Source organism: Penicillium longicatenatum, assembly GCF_028827895.1.
Source record: "Penicillium longicatenatum strain IBT 33135 chromosome Unknown contig_2_segment0_segment0, whole genome shotgun sequence".
Taxonomy (NCBI): Eukaryota; Fungi; Ascomycota; class Eurotiomycetes; order Eurotiales; family Aspergillaceae; genus Penicillium; species Penicillium longicatenatum.
In genome coordinates, this window is record NW_026643120.1 from 5659755 (window position 1) to 5681330 (window position 21576).

Genomic DNA, 21576 nt, shown 5'->3' on the forward strand with positions numbered 1-21576 from the left:
TCATGTGGAAAGCATCTGACTCAGTGTCTATATTTACCCGCTATTATTTTTGCCTTTTTTAACTTCATCGGAGACGCGTTTGAGGAGGCTTAGTAAATGGGTGTATGAAGAAATGCTCACTAGAGCCGCAAAATGAGGGGACCAATCCTGCACTTGGTAGCAGCTGCTTGCCCCATTCTGGCTCCGCTTTACTCCACGTCTCACACTTAGGCCATTGAAGGTGGGGCAACATACATACCCTTTTTCTGTGACGAGGTTCCGTTCAACATTATCTCTAAAACGCCGATGGCTCACATCTCTTAACGAAAGCATCATGGAGTGTCGAGAACCACACCCTGAATCAATCCAGAATGGTCATGAAGCAAATCAAATACGCGCATTGAAGGAAAGGAGTTGACATGGGCCTTCATGGCTAATATATGAGGGATATCCCAGGAGCCCGTGCCAGTTGATTGGAAGATTACCAAGGGACAGAGAGTTGCAATGGGGAAGAGTACGCACAAGGCAACAATTTAAACCATGGAACGGGAGGATTGCTGCCTGACAAGTCTGGCAATTAATATCAATCTAAAAAGACAGTAATTCTGGCTAAATACAATACACGCCATGGAGTGGAATGTCCTCCACGACAACACGATCTAAACTCAAGGGTATCAAATCAGGCCACTGCTTCCCTGGCCTTTGCGACCTCTGTTTCGCCTCTTTGCAGGGTCGCCACTACCAATGCATATGCCTCATCCTTCGCTTTACACTGAGAGGAGCCACGAATGGCCTCCTTATCCCAACCATGGGCGCATCCTTCCATTCGACGACTCAATGAGACCTTTCCATCTATGCCATCAATTTTCTCAGACAAAGTCTCCGCCTCGACAGCAAATGCACACTGTGATGCCGTGATGAACAATGCATTGTTTGGGAAATTGTGCGGATCGGCAAAGGCAGGGGAGATACGGGGATCGTATGCATCAACGTTGCCTGGGTTGAGCAATTTATGACAAGTTTGGGAGAATTTTGGAAATATTTTCTTCATGATCCAGTTGGAGGAATCCACCAACGGTTTCTCTGGAGTTGGTAGCGCCATGTCAGTCGGTCCATAAATGGAAACAACGGTATTGAAAATGCTCTTGTGTTCTTCGCCACCAAACAGCGCTGATGATGATGCTACCGCGAGCGCGATGTTGGCTCCAGCGCTGAACCCCGAAAGCGAGATGCAGGAAGCATCAAAGCGACCGGGCTGCGATTGTACCCATTTCACAACGTCCTCAGCATCGTTGAAGGCAGCTGGAAATGTGTTCTCGGGCGCGAGTCGGTACTGAACATCAATCACAGTGTATTCGGTCTTGTCTGCGACGAACCGGCAGTATTCGTCATCATTGCCGAAGGTGCGGAGAACAAAGCCACTACCACAGAAGTTGATAAGGACGGGAGTTGGTTTGTCTTCCTCCGTTCCGTATATATTGGTTTTGATGGTTCGGCCTTCATCACGAGATGGGACGTATACTGTGTCATCTGGTTTGGGATGAATATGCAGTCTGGGTCGAACAAGGGCGCGGAGAAATGTGGCAACGGATTTGTGATAAACGTACTGCATCCCCATGACTATGACGGGCGACGCGCACCGGTAAGCTGGTCTTCACTTAGTTGCCCCCACAGATGGGTCAAGGTTGTTTATTTCAAGTTTTTGACACTCTGGGGTTCTCCGGGGTGAAAGCGACACAAAAATTCGGCCGTCTAATCCAGGTTTTGGCCGCATGCCGATCATGCTCGACCTCGGATGCGGTTACGTCATGGCGGTACTGACTTCGACTACATGTACAGTAAGCATTTGAAATCTTAGAAAATCAGACTTCAAAATGAACATGACGGAGATAACAAGTTTCGTACAATATGGTCCAAGTAGTCTGTGAAGAATTAATTTTAAGCCGCTGAATATAAGGAGTCCCATGACTACTCCGATGAGAGTTCCTTGCAAGGCCTGGGGCTGGGGCCCACCATACTGTCTAGTGTAGGAGGTTGATTCCTCAGTTTCACCATCATATTAGTCCGAGAGAGTTCATTTCCAGTGTGAATTTGACTGCGTGAAAGCCTTCTGGTCTACTCTTCTCCAATGGGACAAAGTTAGACATTTCTTAATTTTCCAGGTGGCGACTCATATTCAGAAGCAATTCTTGTGAGGTCGGAGATAAGCGGAACATCCCGCCCTGAACCTTTTGGTCTTCTTTCAATAAGTTCACCGAACACAAACAACCCCAGGTCGAATGAAGCCTATCCACTAACAGAATTATAATGTGTTATTATTAAGTTTATCATGTTTGCTCATGTTCAAGCTATGCAATTGTTCAGTTCCAATATTACCATAGTATCATTTTGGCACATCTTGTTCTCCATGCCCAATATTCCATCAGTTGTCCATAGATTCCTGAGGGTAACAAACAACCCACCGTAGCATCATATATGGCTCGTTAACGGAGATTGTTGATGCGTTTCTGCAGGCCTCTAAGGTTTCTATCGCTTGCCCCTTACTGTACTTGGAGTTCGGTCCCATAACTTTCCATGTAAGCCAGTGCTCTGGATATTTGTTGTTTAGTCATGAAATCAGAATTACCTTCAAATTGTGACATCTTGATGGTCTCTTGATAGCTTATCTAATAGCAGATGTTTGAATAGTAGAGTCGGGGGTCCCGAGTCCCCAATATATATCTCCTTCATATGCCTAGGTGTATGGAGGTGACCATGTTGGTTGAGATGTAAGACCCTGGGCAGGAACAAAGCATCTTCAAGAAAACAAGGAATGCTACTGAGCACCTAGTAAAATGTCAATTTTAGGACAAACGTCGTTAGGGCAATTATTTACAAAAATACTGTAGCCCATGAACATTCAAAGAAAGCAACCATAGAAGGGATAAATATAGATAGATATATGTATGCATCGAGTATACACACCCTTTTTTCTGCCTAATAAGACCAAAGCGACATATTTAGGGTATTGCTCCATAAATTGGTCTTCGGTCTCTGTTCCTCTCTCATATAGTTTCCTTATACGAAGCTCTATTCAGATAAACTTCATCGAATGCCTGGGTGTATTTCGGCTGCCTATTTGATAATATCACCCATGGGATAGCCTATCTGCGTAGAGCCTCAGTCTGGGAGAGAGTTGAGTTGTGATATCGTTTTGGAACTTTGGTAATGGGTAGATAGATATGAATTTTCATTAATTCTAACAACCTTTCTTCCCAGAATTACGTCCCCTGGAAATTAGTCACTAAAAATGTTCTATCTGCGTCTTGCGGTCTGATTTGCTAATCTAAAAACCGAAACATAGAAAGAATTTGGGCTGACAGGAGCCCTGAAAGATCTCCTATCGTCATCTTGACGAGAGCATTCCCGATTGCTAATATCCAGCCTCGGGAGTAGCTACCTATGCCAGCTTTTCCGCAGAGACGATCCCCATGGCCCAGTCTCAGCTTCTCAAACAGCCATGTTCCAGACTTGATCAAATCCGCACTCAGTCTTGAGTGAAGTCATTCCACCTGGCAAAACCAAAAAGAAAAAAGGTGCTCCGCTTCCGTTGACGCGGCCTTTGTCAGGTTGCCTCGCCTGTTCAAGTAGGAGACTCTCATAATCCCGACCCGAAAGGCACGAGGCTGGCAACTATGGAGTACCAAGTATGTTTGGTTTCACTTGATATGTCAATCTCTGCCAAATACGAGCTAACGTTTCAGCCTATGAAGCTTCAGGCTAAATGGACGTAAAAGAAGGCGTTCCTGCATTAGGCTAGTCTCGCTGCCTGTGGGCCTGACTATAGAGTCCACGCGCGGGTCCAAATAGATTATGGTAGCAAAAGAAACCATGCCGTCAACACGAGTTTAGCGACTTGACTTGTGAATGTTGCGTTACTTCCACAGCGTGTGATCCCTTGGCTCGTGTTTCAGATTGGCTTCTGGACCTAATTTCCGACGTGGGTGAGGGGGATCGGCCTGCCCGATCTCCAATGATATTAAAATCCACGCCCTTTTTCTTTCCTTTGTCTTTCTTTTTGTCCCTCCTCCCCTCTTTGCTCTCTGATTCGTAAAGGGCCGTTGGTGGGCGCTGCCATTCCAAGGTTGTGCAAGGGCTCGCTAAAGATGCCCTGTTTGAGAAGTGAAGCAACAGGGGTAACTTATCCCTAGTCGTGTACTTAATTAATCTCGCACTAGATGCTATTTCCGGTGGTGATCTGGCCTTGAAACTGTATATTCACAAGATGAAGTTGTTGCGAGGGCAACAAGATGCAGCGGCTCTTCGGAATCCATACCGATTGTAAGTAGGGAGATTCAGAGTTTCGTTTCAGACTGAAAAAGCGTTAAGCTGAGCAAACTCTCCTGTAAGGGATGGGCCAGTGGGGCGATCATTGCTGCATTGATCGACGCCCTGCGAACTATTATTGACTACCTATCCCTTGCCAGGATCCGATTTTGGTTCTTTGTTGATTGTGATAGGTAGAAAACTGAGCAATGAGAATTTTTTCTTTACGAAAACATGGGGGCAATTTCACTTGACCCACCAAAGCCATTTTTTTTTTTGCTTTTTTTCACGATGTAAAATAGCGCAGTCTTTAGGGCTGTCGTCGGGCGCGCAGTGGCGGGAACCCGGCGATTCGGGACAAGGTGGTACAAAGCACCCAGCTGGTATCTGCCAAGCATCCAACGTCAGCTTGAGCGATCACCAGCTCCTCTCAGGTGATCCACTTGATTCGCCGTGCTTAGAAGGCCCCATACGAATGATAAAATGAGCCAAGAGATCGACCTGGGCGCAGTGAGGAGCTGACCCTATGAGGAGATAAGGTTGCCGGAGCTTGGACCAGATGTGCCTTGCATGGACCCACAACGTCGTCAAACATTGCTCGCTTTGGAATGCTTTCCCCTTAGAACGCGTGGGAGAAGCAACTTTATTATCTGAAACACCGGTTCCCATATGGCTTTTGTGGCTTTGCTATCCCGCACAGGACATCATCTGAACGTCACTGTGGTCATCCAGTTGCATACTTCGGCAGTGAATTCGCATCCGACAATCAAGTTCAATGGGAGCGACCCGCTAGCCTAAACGAGGTTGGGGCCAGTATTTGCTTTTGTTCCATTCCCCCTCATCGGTCTCCAATCATGGCCTGTTAGTTGCTCATCTCGGGAGATAGACCTATGAAACCCGGTAAAGATGCTCAGCCACTCGGCTATCCCCACTTCGTTTCCACTTCATCTCGTAAATGCAGTGCCCGGTGCCCCGGTGCTGGGCCATTGATCTGCCCTTAAAAAGACAAGCTTGTACCAAGGAAGGATTTCGACCAAGCGCCACTGACTGGCTGGCCATCACCCTCATCTGTGCTGATACTTTCTATATTCGGGAACTCCCACGCCGTAGTTTTGACTCGTCATACGGTACAGTACACAAATAACGCAGATTAAATGAGTTTCAATCCACGTGTTACCCCTTTTCTCGGAGATAGAGCCCTTGATTCGCCCTAAAGCAGAGCTGTCGCGTGTTGTCCGATCTTTACTAATACTGTTCCGGCGTCTTCGCATTCCGGTGGTTGGTATTATGGCTGTGTAGAATGAGTTCAATGATTCGTAAGGCGATGAATACTGAGAATACGTGGCTGGTATGGACCAGCGTTCTTAGTACATATCTCCGCCTGGACCGTAATTCCAACGTATAGTACGTGTTCTCGCAAGGGATCATCCTACGCTATTGCAAGAAAGGGAAATGAACAAGCATAACTCTGCGCGTGGCCGGGAGAATGGATCCAATCCTAAGCTGCCTTTAGATTGACCAACAGTCAAAGGATAATTATTTTCGAAATTACCTGGCCTAATGCAGAATCTCCATGTGATCAACCACGTTGGTCCCACGACATGTTCTAATTATGAAAACAGAATTACAAAAATTTGAAAATCCAAATCCAAAACAACAGGTCTTTGCAAGGGTGTACATCCCATGCGAAAATCATTTCGAGACGCGCGCATTTACCGCCAACCCTGAATCGACCATCTAGGCTCTTTCAGATGACGTTTACCCTTGCCCTTACGGGACCCTTGTTAGATCTCTCACCGATGATCACCGTTGAACCTGCGTAGACTTCCGGCAAAAACACCCATCCCTTCCCTCATTCCACGGTCCATATACTCCATCTAGCTTAATCCCGCGCTGAAACATGTGGCTGGCCATGTGCCGACTGTTTTGAATACTAGCCCTTGGAAGGACCCGCTCGCTCACGCTACTGCATCGAACACTTGTACCTGCCTCGTAGCCCCATTATGGTGCAGAGCCCGGGCCAATCGTATTCGCCTCGTCGCCTGTTTCAAACGGATTGGCGGGTATGCACTTCCCACGCTATTTTTACTTTGGGTTAGCGTCCGCTGAACAGGAATTTGGGGCATACGAGACAGTCGTTCATGCGGACAACCCCAGGCGCCTCGACTCTGACGGCGGAATGGTGTCACAGGGGTCATGGCCTGTGGAGCCTGTCGTGGGCTTTCGATGCGAGATGATGATCCATTCATCATTCCTTTCTTTGCTTAGCTTCGTTTGTTTCCTTTTTGGCTTTTATTTTCTTTTTTTTTGGGGCTTTTTTCTTGTCCCCATGTGGATACCACGAAGCGAGCTTCTGGAGAGCTCGCGTGTGTCCAAGGCATACCTGGGGCTAAAGCATAGCCTCATCCCAGGCCTTATCCTTTGTATAAAAGGAGAGAGCCCCGCTCTCATAGTGTGATCGTCATCCAACAGAGTTTCAAACATCGTCACTACCAAAGACATTCCAAAGTATCTATATCACTGCACTGCATTCGTTCGATCTTATCGTCGATTCTTTAATTCCGCCAATCTCCAAATTCTTCAGACAACAAGACGATTTGCAGTTATGTCTCGCCCAGAATCTTCCACCACGTAAGTAGTGCTCTTATCGGCTTGAAGGTGGTCATGATAACTAAGATGTTTGGAAACCTAGCGCTCAGAATGGCACCACTACCGCTACCACTACTGCCCTTACCCAGAGCAATGTCAGCCAGGTCCCACGCGCAATTCACAGCAGCGTTGACCGATTTGCCCGGGCTTCAGCTTCGGAGGGGCCATACTACGCTGGTGCAGCTGCTGCGGAGCGATCCACTCATCTTGCTGGGCTAGCAAGCCAAGTCAACGCTTTGGATGAGATCATGAAGAGCCGAAAGTAGGGGACGAAGAGAAAGGTGGAGAGGAGAGAGAAAAGAGGAAGCAAGCTTGATATCCTGTGTTTATAAAAATGTTGCTTTGTCTATATATGTAATTCTTAGTCTATCCAACGCGGTAGAAAATATAAATGTCTGAAATCTTCAAAGGAACGACCTTGCCACAATAGTCATCTTAAAGCACCTTCAGAATGTACGACGCCACCTCTTCGTATCTAGTGCTGGGGAATTCATGTCCTGCCTCGTAGAACTTGAATACTGCATTTCCACCAAGGGCAGCCGTAGCATCTGTGACAAGCTCGTCCTTGACGATAACGGCATCGGTGTTGCCACACAAGATATGAACCTTATCACTCGGCAAACCCTTGGGTCCCCGGTTCTCAGACGAGCCACCATTTTGTGCGCTTAGGTACTCTCCAAGGCGTGCCCAGTTATTCCATTGATGCTTGCGGAAGATGGGACCATTACGCATAGTAGACATGAATGCATGAACAAAGCCATGGTGGTGATCGACTTGCCACACAATTGAAGCTGGCACGTTAAGATGGGGATATTCCCGTGACAGCACCTGGGCTTCTGCAGCAACTTCGCTAGGGGCCTCCTGATTCAGCGCATCTGATACATTGAGCTTTCCATCCTTAGGCTTGGAAACCAACGGCCCTGCTCTCAACCGCCTCTTGACAAAATATCCAAGGACACCCTCTGGAATGATGCCTCTGGAGTACAAAAGCTGAGCCTGTGAGCTAACATGGGAGTCATGCATCATGCCAGCAGGAGCTAGAAGCACCAACGAAGACAGGAGGTATGGAAAATATGAGGCAAATGCGGCAGATATTCCACCACCAAGGGAGTACCCGACGAGGCAGAATTTTCCGGACTCCGCACCGGTCCATGAGATTGGCGATGATGCCAGAGCAAGCATGATTTGTGTGGTAAAAAGTCGATTATCATGAGGGAGATCCGCCGGCGAATCAGAGTATCCTCGGCCAAACCTAAGCATTATATGTAAGCAATCGTCCTGGGCCAAGGGATAGTTGAGGACTGAGTGGTTGCGAGGAGACATACAGATCGAAGAGCATCACACGGCAGCCCCGGTCCGCCAGCGCATGGGCCACCCCACCGAGCGCGATAGAGGGAGTGGTGATACCATGAACCATCAAAACCTTCGGACCTTCCTCGCGACCCCATTCATATACCCGGAGCGAGCCGTATGGGCTGTTAACATCGCGCGCGCCAGGAAGGTTATCGTTAGGAAGAGGCAATTTGCGGTTCTCCTCATCCGAGAGCCCCTCTAGGAGAGTCGAGCGCGGGGAAGGAAGAACACCAGCACGGGGCTCATCACGGTTCAAAAGGGACCGAAGTAGCAGGCCTAATGTGAATGAAGCACCAGTCACTGCTAGCAAGGGAAGTTGTGTTCTCTGGTTGGCCCAGGAGTCGGAGAGGAAATCCACGGTTTGGTGGTACAGGGCCATGGTTAGTTGCTGACAACCCTTCGGTAACAGCCGATTGACTTTGTATTGGTGTAATATGCAGCGAGTAATGGGCAAGTGTACCGTGATCCCGCGGTGCGACGCTGCTAAGGAGGTGACTGATGAAAGAGAAAGCTGAGCCCGATGGGGCCGAGGCCCATGTGGCCGATAAGGATCTGATAAGACGTCATCGGATCAAAACATTGAAAATATGTTACTTCTTTGTTGATAGTAAGTCACCCGGACAAGATTGTCCAGATACACAATGGTTGGAAATTTCCAGAAGCTCCAGTTAATCATGTTTCCATGGACGGCCACTATCCCCATATCGATTCCCCAGGTTACGGAATTCAGCCTAAAGGACCAGCGCCCAGGAACTCATAATCCAAATTGGGCAGCATTTCCAGTTCTTGGAGGCAAGGATCGACAACGGAATTTCTGGAAATTTGTATGAAGATCCTTCTCTCAAATACCAGAAGTCAAGTGACAGACATGCTACTTCGATTTTACTTCAACTAATGCAACGAAACTGCCGTGACGCATTAGGAAATGTATTCTCCTGGACACGACAGCATATGAGCTGAAATTGACAGACATATTGTTGGTTGGGTAGAGTTCTACATATCATCGATCTTTCTGAAGGTGACTTGACCGCAGCAGTATACAGAGCCTTTTCAGGGCTTGACGCCTACCGATGTAGGTACCCTTCTAAGTTTGTGCCTTGATTGTGGCGTTGAGTAGTTTGGTGTATGGAGCCTCTCTACACGTCAGAACCTTTCTGTTTCGTGTTGAAAGATTGACGGCGGCTGGTGGTGCTAAGAATTCGTCTTCTCATTGAAGGACCGGTTGTGCTAGTTTTTCCGTGTACCCAGTGAATCTTATCCGGGAGGGGTCTGGTTCATCTGAAACGCCCTATTCCTAAATGGTCATGCAGAACAACTCTCCAAGTCTCTGATTGTTCCAGAAAGTAAAATGACATGGATACTCCTACGTCTGTGGGTCGATGTGTGCCTTTCGGCAGTTATGGAATCTAGTGGCACTCGGGGGGCTTCAGCCACCCCATATGCGTCTCATGACACTTGGCACTACACATAAGCCAACCGCGTGGAGTCCAATCAGAGACCATTGACAGGACTTGATCTTGGAAGATGTAGAGAGAAGCTAATACTCAAAATCTTTGACGTTATCCACGCAATTGCGAGAACAATGCGGACCATCGACACAGCTACATCGAAAGAGCCTTTGCCCATGCGGATGTACGTTAAGGTGGATATTGAAACCACTAGTCCTGAACTAGCCGCCCTGTTTCCGCATGAGACCCTGACGAGACATCTATTGAGCCTAACGATGATCCTTCCCATCCTGATCATGGAGGAGGGTCCACATCCAAATCTATACACGACACGGATGTCGCCCAATCTGGATGTCCCCGTCCTTTTGATGAAAGGCCTTTCTTGTCTTCGTCCATACCAATTCGGCGACGGACTGGTGCTCCGTCATGTCGGAGTCAATGTGTCAGGAGAACTTGTCTGGGTTTGACATGGCTAGAATTGACAGATGCGGATCTGCTGGCAAATGTTATATAAAGGAGTATCATCTTCGCATCCTGGGTTTTTGTTCTTCAACTGCAGGCCAGAAATCCATTGACCACAATCCTTCCTTCCAATTCGTCCAATCATGGCTCAACGGGCCCTTCTTTTCTCCGCCTTGATGGCAGCTGCTCGTGCCCAGCAGGCTGGCACATATACTACCGAGACCCATCCTTCCCTGACCTGGGAGGAGTGCACTTCTAGCGGTAGTTGTACTGAGCAGTCTGGGTCAGTTGTTATCGATTCCAACTGGCGTTGGGTGCATTCGACCGATGATTACACGAACTGCTACACGGGCAACACGGTATGTTGTTCTATGATGATCGAGCAAGTATGATAACAACTGACAATTGAATTCAAAATAGTGGGATGCAACCCTTTGCCCCGATGACACTACCTGTGCCACAAACTGCGCCCTGGATGGTGCAGACTATGAGTCCACATACGGTGTGACAACCGATGCTGATGCGCTGACTCTGGGATTTGTCACCGGCTCCAACGTGGGCTCGCGTCTATACCTGATGGAGGATGACAGCACCTATCAGATCTTCAAGCTTTTGAACAAGGAGTTCACCTTTGATGTGGATGTTTCCAATCTCCCTTGCGGACTTAACGGCGCCCTTTACTTTGTTGCCATGGACTCAGATGGAGGTATGTCCCAGTACGCAAACAACACTGCTGGTGCCAAGTACGGTACTGGATACTGCGATTCTCAGTGCCCTCGGGATCTGAAGTTCATCAATGGCCAAGTGAGTCCAGCTTCGATAACAAAAATTTTCATATATTAACTGGTATAGGGCAACGTGGATGGCTGGGTCCCCTCGACCAGTGATTCCAATTCGGGAATCGGCAATCACGGCTCTTGCTGCGCAGAGATGGACGTCTGGGAAGCAAACAGCATTTCCACCGCTTTGACACCCCACCCTTGCGACACTGCCGGCCAGACCATGTGTGAAGAAGATGACTGCGGTGGTACCTACTCAAGCAGCCGCTACGGTGGAACATGCGATCCAGATGGATGTGACTTCAACCCCTACCGCATGGGCAACACCAGCTTCTTCGGACCCGACAAGGTCGTTGATACCAACTCGAAGATGACGGTCGTCACGCAGTTCATCACCGATGACGGCACTGACACCGGCACACTCAGTGAGATCAAGCGTATCTACGTGCAGGACGGTGTAGTGATTGCCAACTCGGCATCCGATGTTAGCGGCGTCTCCGGAAACTCGATCACGTCGGACTTTTGCACAGCGCAGAAGACCGCATTCGGGGATGAGGATGTCTTTGCCCAGCACGGCGGTATGTCTGGCATGAGCAGTGGTTTAGAGCAAGGAATGGTGCTTGTTTTGAGTTTGTGGGATGACCATTATTCCGATATGCTCTGGCTGGATAGTGATTACCCGACCGACGCGACCGCCTCGGACCCTGGTGTTGCCCGTGGTACTTGCTCTACTTCATCTGGCGCGCCGAGCACCATTGAGTCTGCATCTGCTTCGGCCAATGTGGTCTTCTCGGGTATCAAGTTTGGTCCTATCGGATCCACCTACTCTTCATAAGTTTGAAATGTCGGCCAGAATGGAATCTCTACCCATTTCGTGGGTGTGACGGGACAAAGCGGAGAAGAGATTGGAGATGTATTGGATGCAATTTGCTTTTCTTGTTTTATACTTTTTGAACTTCATTTCTTCGAGAGCGAGTCTCTCAGTATCTTTTTTTTGGCTTGATTATTCATTTGTCGCAATTGAACAAAACATAGGAAAACATCAGAGAATAAACGGTTTTATGTTGATGTCATTGAACCTTGGATAAGACCACGGAAGATCCTCGGCCCGCTAAAAAGAAAAAACGGAAGCTTTAAGCTTCACCAACTTTAAGAACTCACACTTACAACATATAAACACCCCAAAATACAAAGCATTGGTCTTTCTCGGTGACTTAGTGACCCTTGGACTGGTCACACTTCCCGCGCAACCATGTTCGACACGGTCTGCTCACTTCCGCTCTCCTCGGACCTTTTCACACAGGCCATCCACCCCGGACAACCTGTAGTCTCCGTGGGTCTAGCCTCGGGTCATGTCCAGACATTCCGATTGCCCTCCGAAGACGCCAGCAGCGACGATGATGCGGCGTCCAATTCCTCCATTCGCAGTGGCAAGGGTCATATCGACACCATGTGGCGGACAAGACGGCACAAGGGTAGCTGTCGGTCCTTGGGATTTAGCACAGATGGAGAGATGCTGTATTCGGCTGGTACCGATGGGCTCGTCAAAGCTGCAAAGTCTGAGACAGGCCAGGTGGAAAACAAGATTGTAATTCCGCTCGAAAAGAAAGGGTAATTTTCTCCGCAAATGCGACAGGCATTGACGTTTGTGAGATTCAATGAAGCTAACTTACGGCTCGGGTATTATTAGATCTGTCGATGCCCCTACTATCATCCACGCTCTTTCCCCCCAGACCCTTTTGCTTGCGACAGACTCCAGCGCTCTCCACCTTTACGATTTGCGAATTCCCTACTCCAAGGTCTCCGCTCGACCAGAGCAGTCGCATCACCCGCACGACGACTACGTCTCTTCCTTGACCCCTTTGCCTGCCTCCGACACCAGCACTTCCGGATTCAGCAAGCAATGGGTCACAACCGGTGGAACTACTTTGGCAGTGACGGATTTACGGCGAGGTGTGCTTGTGCGCAGTGAAGATCAGGAGGAGGAACTGATTAGCTCCGCATACATGGGTGGACTGCCCAGCAGCGGGACCAGCCGCGGAGAGAAGCTGCTCGTGGGTGGCTCGAACGGCATCATTACGCTGTGGGAGAAGGGCGTATGGGATGATCAAGATGAGCGCATCTATGTTGAGCGAAGCAACGATGGTGGCGAATCCATTGATACAATGTCTGTTGCTCCAGATGATCTGGGTTATGGCAAGCTCGTGGCCGCTGGTCTGGCCAATGGATTGGTCAAGTTTGTGCGCATTGGATCGAACAAGGTTGTGTCAGAGGTTCAGCATGACGAGACTGAGGGTGTTGTGGGGCTGGGATGGGATGTCGAGGGACGCATGGTTTCTGGCGGAGGGCAGATTGTCAAGGTTTGGCATGAAGCTGTCGCAACCGATGGTGCAGAAGATGATATGGATGGTGGGAAGCATATGCTTGATGATAGTGATGACAGTGATGATTCCGATGACAGCGATCGGGAGAAGAAGAAGAAACCCAATGCGCGGGAGCGCAAGAAGCAGAAGAAATCCAACCGCAAGGAAAGCGGTGCGCACGTCATGGCTTTTGCCGATATGGACTAATGCTGCATTATCTGATACCCACCTGCAGAATATTAGAATACTACCCAAAAGCGAAATAAAAAATAACCTAGACCATCCGGTGTTTCATTCGTAGCAATGTCAAGTCATGTCCGCGGGTTTATAATTAGGGTAAGCTATATCCGAGAAATGAATGCTTATTCATGCTGAACTAATAGTCAACTAAGTATCCGGGGATTTCCGCACTTCTTTTGGGTGTAGCTTTGAAATATCTTTAGGCCATCAAACAATTCTTCCACGAGGAAATGCCGAGGATGGAGTCTTCAGTCTTCAATTAATCGGATTCAGCTCCAAAATGCAATTCAAATCTAGTTCTTCGGTCGTAATCGACTCAACTTCGGAACCAAGCTCAGTTCGAACTGCCGATGGTAGACCCCACGGCCCCACGGTAGCGTATGACGTTCGTCGGATCACGGTGGGGTGTGGGGTGGCTAGTCGGTTATAAGACTGCATTGGCTCGCCCGTGAATGGTCTTGGCCATATACTATAAATCTCAAAATGGATTCTTTCGAGTACAACCCCAACCCCGGCCGCGTCGTGTTTGGCAGCGGGACACTACAGAAACTCCCTGAGGAGATCGCGCGGTTGCAGGTGAAGTCTCCATTGGTGCTGTCGACACCCCAGCAGATTAGCCAGGCCGAGAGCGTCAAGGATGTGCTCCAGGGCCAAGTGGCTGGCATTTTCAGCGAGGCTACTATGCACACGCCAACACATATTACTGACAAGGCTCTCGAGTATGCGAAGGCACAGGGTGCTGATTCGGTGATTTCTATTGGTGGTGGAAGTACCATTGGTCTGGGAAAGGCGATCAGTATTCGCACTGGCCTGCCTCATATCTGCATTCCCACAACCTATGCCGGTAGTGAGATGACTCCCATCTTGGGTGAGACGGCCAATGGATTGAAGCAGACGCGTTCTGATCCCAAGATCTTGCCTGGTACCGTCATCTACGATGTGGACTTGACTATGACCCTGCCAGCGGCTATGAGTGCCACCAGTGGAGTCAATGCCATTGCTCATGCTGGTAAGTAGCTTTGAATATCACTTTGTAGTTGCCCAAAGGCCAAGAGACTGATCTAATCCATTTGGAAATGCAGTCGAAGCGCTCTACGCCCGCAACACCAACCCAATCATCACCATGATGGCTATTGAAGGTACTCGGGCCCTTGCATCCGCCCTCCCTGAGATCGTTGAGAACCCGTCTTCTCAAACTGCCCGCTCTAAGGCTCTCTATGGTGCCTGGCTCTGCGGCACCTGTCTCGGTAGCGTGGGCATGTCCATTCATCACAAGCTGTGCCACACTCTCGGTGGCAGCTTCAACCTCCCTCATGCAGAGACCCACACCGCTGTCCTTCCTCACGCCATTTCCTACAATGCGCCTAATATTCCGGAGGCCATGAAGAAGCTTGCAGATGCGCTGCCAGACAGCAATGGCGACGCAATCCATGGTCTCAATGTCTTACTGGCCAAGTTGAAGGTCAAGCGTGGCCTAAAGGACTTTGGTATGAAGGAGGAAGATATTGATAAGGCGGCCGATATTGCTGTCTCTAACCCTTACTGGAACCCACGCGCGATTGAGCGGGCTCCGATTCGTGAGTTGATTCGCAGGGTCTGGGTGGGTGAGCCGGCAAGTGCCAACCTATAGATCAAATAAATGCATTCATATTAATTTGACACCATTCAAACATAAGTCTTGCTCCTCTTAACTTATCAAATACCATTTGGCCTTAATGTCAAGAAAAATGGAGAAAGAAATAAAAAAAAGTGGCGTGTTGGGCGTTTACCAATGGGCTGATCCATAATTATGGTTATCGGCGGCGGGGGAAGTGGGGGATCGTATTTTTTTTTCTACAAAATTTTGGATTTTCCCGTCTTTACCCCTCCAACACCAACATCAACTTATTGATTTCAAATGGGTACTATGGAGGCAGCTCCGGTGCTGTCCACTCCGGACGACCGCATATTTGAATTGACCGAGCCTGTCGCCCCAATCCATGCCTCTCAGCGGCTGTCCGATGCCGAACTTTCGATCACGTACGACATCGAACGCACCTTGACGGAAATTCGCCAAGCCCGATACAAGCGCATCGCTCTACAATTTCCCGATGATATGCTTCCGGATGCTCCGCGGGTGTTTCAGCTTCTCAGCCGCGGCCTTAATTCAGACGAGGTCGCCAGCGCGAATAGGACAAGTGCGGGACAGGCAAATTGTCAAGCCGGCACGGAAGCCAATATAACAGAGGGTGTGTCTCAGCTGTCTGTAGATTACCAGGAGACTTGGTCGCCGCGTTTGTACATCCTGGCCGACACCTCCTACGGTACGTGCTGCGTGGATGAAGTGGCAGCAGAGCATGTGGATGCTGATGTCGCGGTGCACTACGGGAGGTCTTGCTTGTCCCCAACTGCGAGGCTGCCAGTTATATATGTTTTCACAAACAAGCCACTGTCAATAGACCCCGTCGTGGAAGCCTTTAAGACGACTTATACGGATCCGACTACCAAAGTCATCATCGCAGCCGATGTCACCTACGCCGCTCATATTCAGGACGTGTATAAGCGCCTCGTCGAAGATGGATACAGCAATGTGTTTGCTACAGAGGTGATCCATGAACCTTCGTCAGCCATTCCTAATCGCTCTGTGCCTGAGTCCGTCAGGGAGGCACCCGATACCCTGTCCGGTTGGCAGCTGTTCCACATCTCCGACCCACCAACCGCTCTTCTCTTGACCCTTGCTTCTCGTGTGGCTGCTATTCATATCTACCCCACCAATAACCCAGGCAACAACCATGTCAAGCCTTTGCCGGCATCTACTGCTGCATTGTTGGGACGGCGATATGCCCTGATTACCCGCCTCACGACAGTCCCTATCTGGGGTATCCTAATCAACACGCTCAGTGTCAAGAACTACATGGGCATCGTGGACCATGTGAAAGAGAAAATTGCCGCCGCTGGCAAGAAGAGCTACATGTTTGTCGTAGGCAAACTTAACGCCGCTAAAATCGCTAATTTCAGTGAGATTGGTGGCTGGGTGGTGATCGGCTGCTGGGAGAGCTCATTGGTCGATAGCAAGGATTTCTTTACGCCAGTGATCACACCGTTCGAATTAGAGCTGGCGCTGAAGAGTGACGACGAACGAGTATGGACGGGATCCTGGCAAAGCAACTTTCAAGCCATCCTCGACAAGCCGGATGGGGAGTCAGACGAAGCAGACCAGACATCAAACGGTGCAACCATGGACGAGGAAGATGGCATGTCGGAACCCGAGTCTGCACCGCCCGAGTTCGATCTGCGTACTGGGCGCTACGTTTCCCATTCGCGACCGATGCGGGATCCCGCACCCCGCGCTTCCGCCGCGATCGATGGGTCGTCTGGGCCTTCCGCTGCTAGGGCGCTGGCCCGGCGGGCTAAGGGCGATCTAGCGATGATCGGCGGTGCCGTATCACCAGGGGCCGAATTTCTACGGTCGCAACGGACTTGGAAGGGGTTGGGCAGTGACTTTGACATTCGATACGATGAGGAGGAGTCGGACAGTACGCTGGTCAAGGAAGGGCGCAAGGGTATTGCCAGGGGGTATACGGTTGGCGAATCAGGCGAGAGACATTAGCCGGTTTATGTCAATCTATGGACATCAAGTACATACGAATACACTAGTTCACTAGTGAGGTATGATATATCTTCAAAGGGGCTTCGCATGTATATAGCGTGAAGCAATATACCCTCCTGGTTAGATCATAGAGCATCACATGACGACAACGGGCGCATCCGTAAGAAAGTGGAAAGTTTGTCTTCTTTTTTCTTTGATTTGCATCTTTGCTTTGAATCATTATTTCCTTTCCAGGTTTAAGTCAAGTTGTTTCGGGTTGAGAATTCGTGGGCCTTCTCTCCATCAACTCCTCATTTATCCTTCTTCCCCTCTCTCTCCCCCCTCGCTCCCCCTTGGGATTCCGCGAGCCCTTGCGATCCCACACTCATATCGATTATACTTCACGTCTGATGGCCTTGCATGGTGGCTTATCTTGAGATGTGATTTTTCTTATTTCTAAGCCATTCGTTGCATCCTATGATGTGCTGCGCCTTCACGCTACCGACTCGCGATCTCGCGTTCCTGGACCTTTCGACCTGAAGACCGAGAACCCCAGACTTTCAACGTACTCGCGGCCCATACCATGGACCACCACGGCATCATGGCAGAGCAACAGGCCATCGATCCCCAGAAAGAGCCACAGCAGCTGGTTGAAACTGCCCTTCAGAATTCAGTCCTCTCCGTGGAACGTCCTTTATCTCTCTTTGAGCGCGTGATTACCACCAATGCTCCCATTATAGAATCCCTATTACTCCAGATTCCGACCGACACCATCATCAAGCTCTACCACACGTCGCACTACCTTCGCACGTTCCTTCGCTCATACCCGATCGCATGGAGGTCCCTCTCATTTCGTCTACTCTACCCATCCGGCAGCTTGCCGGCCAGCCGGATCATCATTCCGGGCATGTCAGACTTCGAAACGCAACGCCAATCCCGCCCATACGCCCTAGATCAGCTGTTAATGCATGTGGTAATCCCTTTCAGCGGGTGCCTCCGGAGCTTGGAGCTGGATAACACGGCCGTCTCAGGTCAGATTTTGATTTCGACGGTGTTGCATGCACGCAGGGAATATCTAGAGCACCTTTCCGTTCGCGGCTGCAAGAATGTCTCTCTCAAGTATCACATCATCCCATATCTGACGATGTTCGGATTGCAATATGACGTGGATATGGAAAGAAATGTCGGCAGCTCCCCAGCGACTAAACGGTTAGCGCTCAAGAGCCTTTACGCGTATCGATGCCGCCATCATCGTCGCCGGCCTTATCTCACTGCGTCGCTATTGCGCAAGGATTCCGATTCAGAGCCTACTCATGAACTCGTCAACCTCTGCCACAAATTAGGAATCTGGACGGATACTGCATGGTGTACAACACCTGCTGGCAGGTGTTTTCGCAGGCGCGGATATGTCTCCATGCGTGTTCCGCAAGGTTCCCCAGAAGTCTGGGTGGTATTCGATCGACTCTGGAGATGCAAGAACTGGATTGGACCAGTGGATTCATCTATACACCGCCCTCGTGTAGATGATGGGAAACTCTGGGAAAATTGCGACACGGGGTGCAACGGAGAGGCGATTGGCACAGGCGAAGGGCCTGACATGGGTGAGGGTAAAATGACTCCTGCGCATCTTCGTCGAAGCCATACTCAGTTTGTGCAAAATGTGAAATGCGACGGTTGTTTGGAGGATATCGCAGAAAGATGCGAGCAATGCAGTATCCTGATGCACTGCGTGGGATGCCGCAGAACTCTGTGTGCCAGTTGTGCTTACGAGCGGCCCTATCTTCACCGCACAAACTCCGGTGCATCTACCGGAAATCATCATCAACAACAACAACACGATGGACAAAACCCCAACTCCTTCTGGTGGGCTCCCGGGGCTACACTCTCACCTAGCTCGATGCAGGATCCAATCGCGAATCCCCTCGACAACACTCCCTTGTTCCATGGAGGAGCACCGACGTCACATCCTGCCCTAAAGTTCCATTGGTGTTGCACGGAACCTATCTTCTCCGGAGGTGGGGGCATCAGCATCGGCACACCTAGTCGGGACGTGGACCAAGTGCGCGCTGTACCTTTGCCTCGTAATCAAGGCTGGGAGGACCTTGAGTACACCGTCAGCGAGTGGAGCAAGACATTCCCAAAGTACGCTTACGGCGACCCAAGCAAACCGGATTATTCTCTTGAAACCGGACACCTCGCCATGATGAAGTGGTTACTAGGGCCACCCAATCGGCAAGTCTCACCATGCCCCCGGAACCTATGCCAGGATTGCTACGACTCGCCACAGTGGAAGGTTCATTGCAAAAGCTGCTCCAAGCCACTTTGTATCGAGCATGACCTCCGCGGTCTCCGTCTGCGTATCTGCGGCTACCGGGACCTCGCATTTGAGAAAATGACTATTCAAAACCGATCGGCGGTCAGCCCTCCATCTCCCAACGCATCATTTAACCAAGTTTCGGGATTTGATCTTCCTTTCCGCACTCAGCGGCTGGTTGACTCCACCAATAGCAGTTTCATCGAGGACCAACAGGGAGACATCATCATAGATGACAATCTATCGGACCCTCCAACCGGCGACCCGTCTCTGTTTCCTCGCAATCCCACTCGCTCCTTCTCCGCACCACCGTCAAATCATTCGGGGTCATCCTCCCCCTCCTCCTCGTACTTTGAGTCCACATTTGAGGCGCCACGGTGGCAAGGCTGTCAATCTTTCTTTTGTCCGCAGTACCGTTCCCACGGGGATCAGCGACAGCGGTGCTCAAGCTCCCTCCGAGAATGCAAGGCGTGTGCGGTGTATGTCTGTCAGGACTGCGTGACCGCCAACCCTCCCTGCAAGTGCACCTACTGCGAAGAGAATTATCTGTGCCCAAACTGCATGAAAGTACGTGCTCGTGATGGTGCTTGCCGCCGACGAGAGGAGGAGAAAGCCCGCAGAGAGCGCAAGTGGAAAAGGGACATGCAGGTGCTAGAGGGTATCTTGGAACTCAAAGTAGCCAATGAAGTGGCCGAGTTTGCGGGTCAATTCTTCGAATATATCGAGCATGGCCCGGACGATGGAGTCCCTGTCACACCCATCGAGAATCACGAGTCCGATGATCTTTTGCCTAGCAGTTCTCTGGAACCGCCTGTGGACTCAGACGTCGAAGTGGGATCCTCTCTATTCGTTGCCGGGACCAATTATATCACCCCACTTTACGAGTTCGAATAGAGTCACTCTTCTACCGGTCCAGATATCCCTTTGATATCATCCACTGTCCGTCACATTATTCTTTTTTACGTCTGTCTTGATCTCGGTTTCTTTAGCGAACTACCACATATCACGGCGCCAGCGGGTACTCATTCCTGATATTTATCTTTTTTTTTTTTTTTACCTTCAAATCTACTTCCTCTCATCGTGGGACACTTTACGCAAAGCGAGTCATGCATGTCGGATCAAGCCAATGAATTTCATGGTGGATCAACCAGGCGTTGCAACATGGCGGGGCGCATTTCCGGATTTCTAATTTATTTTTTTCCCTTCCACCCTAAATTCCTCCTCCCCTTCTGTTCCAACCCCTCCTTTTGAATCGGACCAGAGCTGCAGATGGATGCCCTGAGCGCTCTACTCTTAGGTCTACGGGTTTGCAGGAACACAAATCGGTCTGACGACGTGGCTGGCCAATGGACGCAGGCACCGAGCTACTTTTCCGATGTATCTTTTTCTTTTCCTCTATCCGTCCTCGTTTCGGTCTTCATGTCGCTTATCCTGTTCGAGGCTGGTTAACCCCGACAGAGTGTGTGATCTAGAGTGGGTAGGGCATGGCGTATATTGACCAGATATTTTTCATCAGCATTCATCACTAGGAGGAAGCTATTTCACAGGGCCATATATTAGTATTGTCATTATCTATTAGTGGAGAGCGACCAATACTGGTCCGAAAATTTATATTGTGCCTTTCAAGCTGATGAGTACCCAAAATTGAACCTTCGAAAGCCACTGAATGTGACCTTAATACTCACTCTATAAAACAGCCTATCTTTAACTCACCCTGCAGCGGTGAGGTGATCAGATCCGCCACTGTCGGTTACATAATTGGCAGATATCAGCATCATGCACCGGTAAATTAAATGGTCTACCCGTTTCCCCGTCATGGCCCTATCATGGGTTCAATGCGAATCCTAGTGACTGTACTAACCGACTAATCCAAATCGAGAAGTCATCCACGGCCCCTCCCAAGTGCCGCGAAAGTCGGACGGCTGTACTTCTGCCTGCACAAGGGGAAGTTTGATTCCGGGCGATCAGTACTTTTGTCACTCTATCAGGGATTTGTCACTCATATGACGCAGTAGCGGTGATCGGGCACAATGACTCTTGCTTCAGGAATCAGAATACCGGTTTGGACTGGCCAATATCGGAGAAACATGCGATGAGTCTTGTGATGGAGGCTGTG

At 49.7% G+C, this 21576-nt stretch overlaps 9 protein-coding genes across 9 annotated transcripts; 7 read left to right on the forward strand and 2 right to left on the reverse strand.

Annotated features, from left to right (window-relative positions):
• Positions 1-658: 658 nt before the first annotated feature.
• N7484_004617 (alpha/beta hydrolase) lies at positions 659-1597 on the reverse strand (the record flags this gene model as incomplete). The annotated part of the gene is made up of 1 exon (XM_057115037.1): positions 659-1597. The coding sequence occupies one exon, from the start codon at positions 1595-1597 to the stop codon at positions 659-661; it is 939 nt and encodes a 312-aa protein (XP_056975177.1).
• Positions 1598-6889: 5292 nt separating this feature from the next.
• Positions 6890-7199, forward strand: N7484_004618 (uncharacterized protein; the record flags this gene model as incomplete). Its single annotated transcript, XM_057115038.1, has 2 exons — positions 6890-6915; positions 6977-7199. The coding sequence occupies 2 exons, from the start codon at positions 6890-6892 to the stop codon at positions 7197-7199; spliced, it is 249 nt and encodes an 82-aa protein (XP_056975178.1).
• Positions 7200-7368: 169 nt separating this feature from the next.
• On the reverse strand, positions 7369-8665 carry N7484_004619 (alpha/beta hydrolase; the record flags this gene model as incomplete). Its single annotated transcript, XM_057115039.1, has 2 exons — positions 7369-8185; positions 8259-8665. The coding sequence occupies 2 exons, from the start codon at positions 8663-8665 to the stop codon at positions 7369-7371; spliced, it is 1224 nt and encodes a 407-aa protein (XP_056975179.1).
• Positions 8666-9868: 1203 nt separating this feature from the next.
• Positions 9869-10201, forward strand: N7484_004620 (uncharacterized protein; the record flags this gene model as incomplete). Its single annotated transcript, XM_057115040.1, has 1 exon — positions 9869-10201. One exon carries the CDS (start codon positions 9869-9871, stop codon positions 10199-10201), a length of 333 nt encoding a protein of 110 aa, XP_056975180.1.
• A 138-nt stretch (positions 10202-10339) lies between these two features.
• On the forward strand, positions 10340-11810 carry N7484_004621 (glycoside hydrolase family 7 protein; the record flags this gene model as incomplete). The annotated part of the gene is made up of 3 exons (XM_057115041.1): positions 10340-10555; positions 10617-11000; positions 11049-11810. The coding sequence occupies 3 exons, from the start codon at positions 10340-10342 to the stop codon at positions 11808-11810; spliced, it is 1362 nt and encodes a 453-aa protein (XP_056975181.1).
• A 417-nt stretch (positions 11811-12227) lies between these two features.
• N7484_004622 (WD40 repeat domain-containing protein) lies at positions 12228-13545 on the forward strand (the record flags this gene model as incomplete). The annotated part of the gene is made up of 2 exons (XM_057115042.1): positions 12228-12586; positions 12666-13545. 2 exons carry the CDS (start codon positions 12228-12230, stop codon positions 13543-13545), a joined length of 1239 nt encoding a protein of 412 aa, XP_056975182.1.
• Positions 13546-14061: 516 nt separating this feature from the next.
• Positions 14062-15208, forward strand: N7484_004623 (maleylacetate reductase; the record flags this gene model as incomplete). Its single annotated transcript, XM_057115043.1, has 2 exons — positions 14062-14587; positions 14661-15208. 2 exons carry the CDS (start codon positions 14062-14064, stop codon positions 15206-15208), a joined length of 1074 nt encoding a protein of 357 aa, XP_056975183.1.
• Positions 15209-15484: 276 nt separating this feature from the next.
• On the forward strand, positions 15485-17167 carry N7484_004624 (2-(3-amino-3-carboxypropyl)histidine synthase subunit 1/2; the record flags this gene model as incomplete). The annotated part of the gene is made up of 1 exon (XM_057115044.1): positions 15485-17167. One exon carries the CDS (start codon positions 15485-15487, stop codon positions 17165-17167), a length of 1683 nt encoding a protein of 560 aa, XP_056975184.1.
• Positions 17168-17729: 562 nt separating this feature from the next.
• Positions 17730-20354, forward strand: N7484_004625 (uncharacterized protein; the record flags this gene model as incomplete). The annotated part of the gene is made up of 1 exon (XM_057115045.1): positions 17730-20354. The coding sequence occupies one exon, from the start codon at positions 17730-17732 to the stop codon at positions 20352-20354; it is 2625 nt and encodes an 874-aa protein (XP_056975185.1).
• Between the last annotated feature and the right edge of the window lie 1222 nt (positions 20355-21576).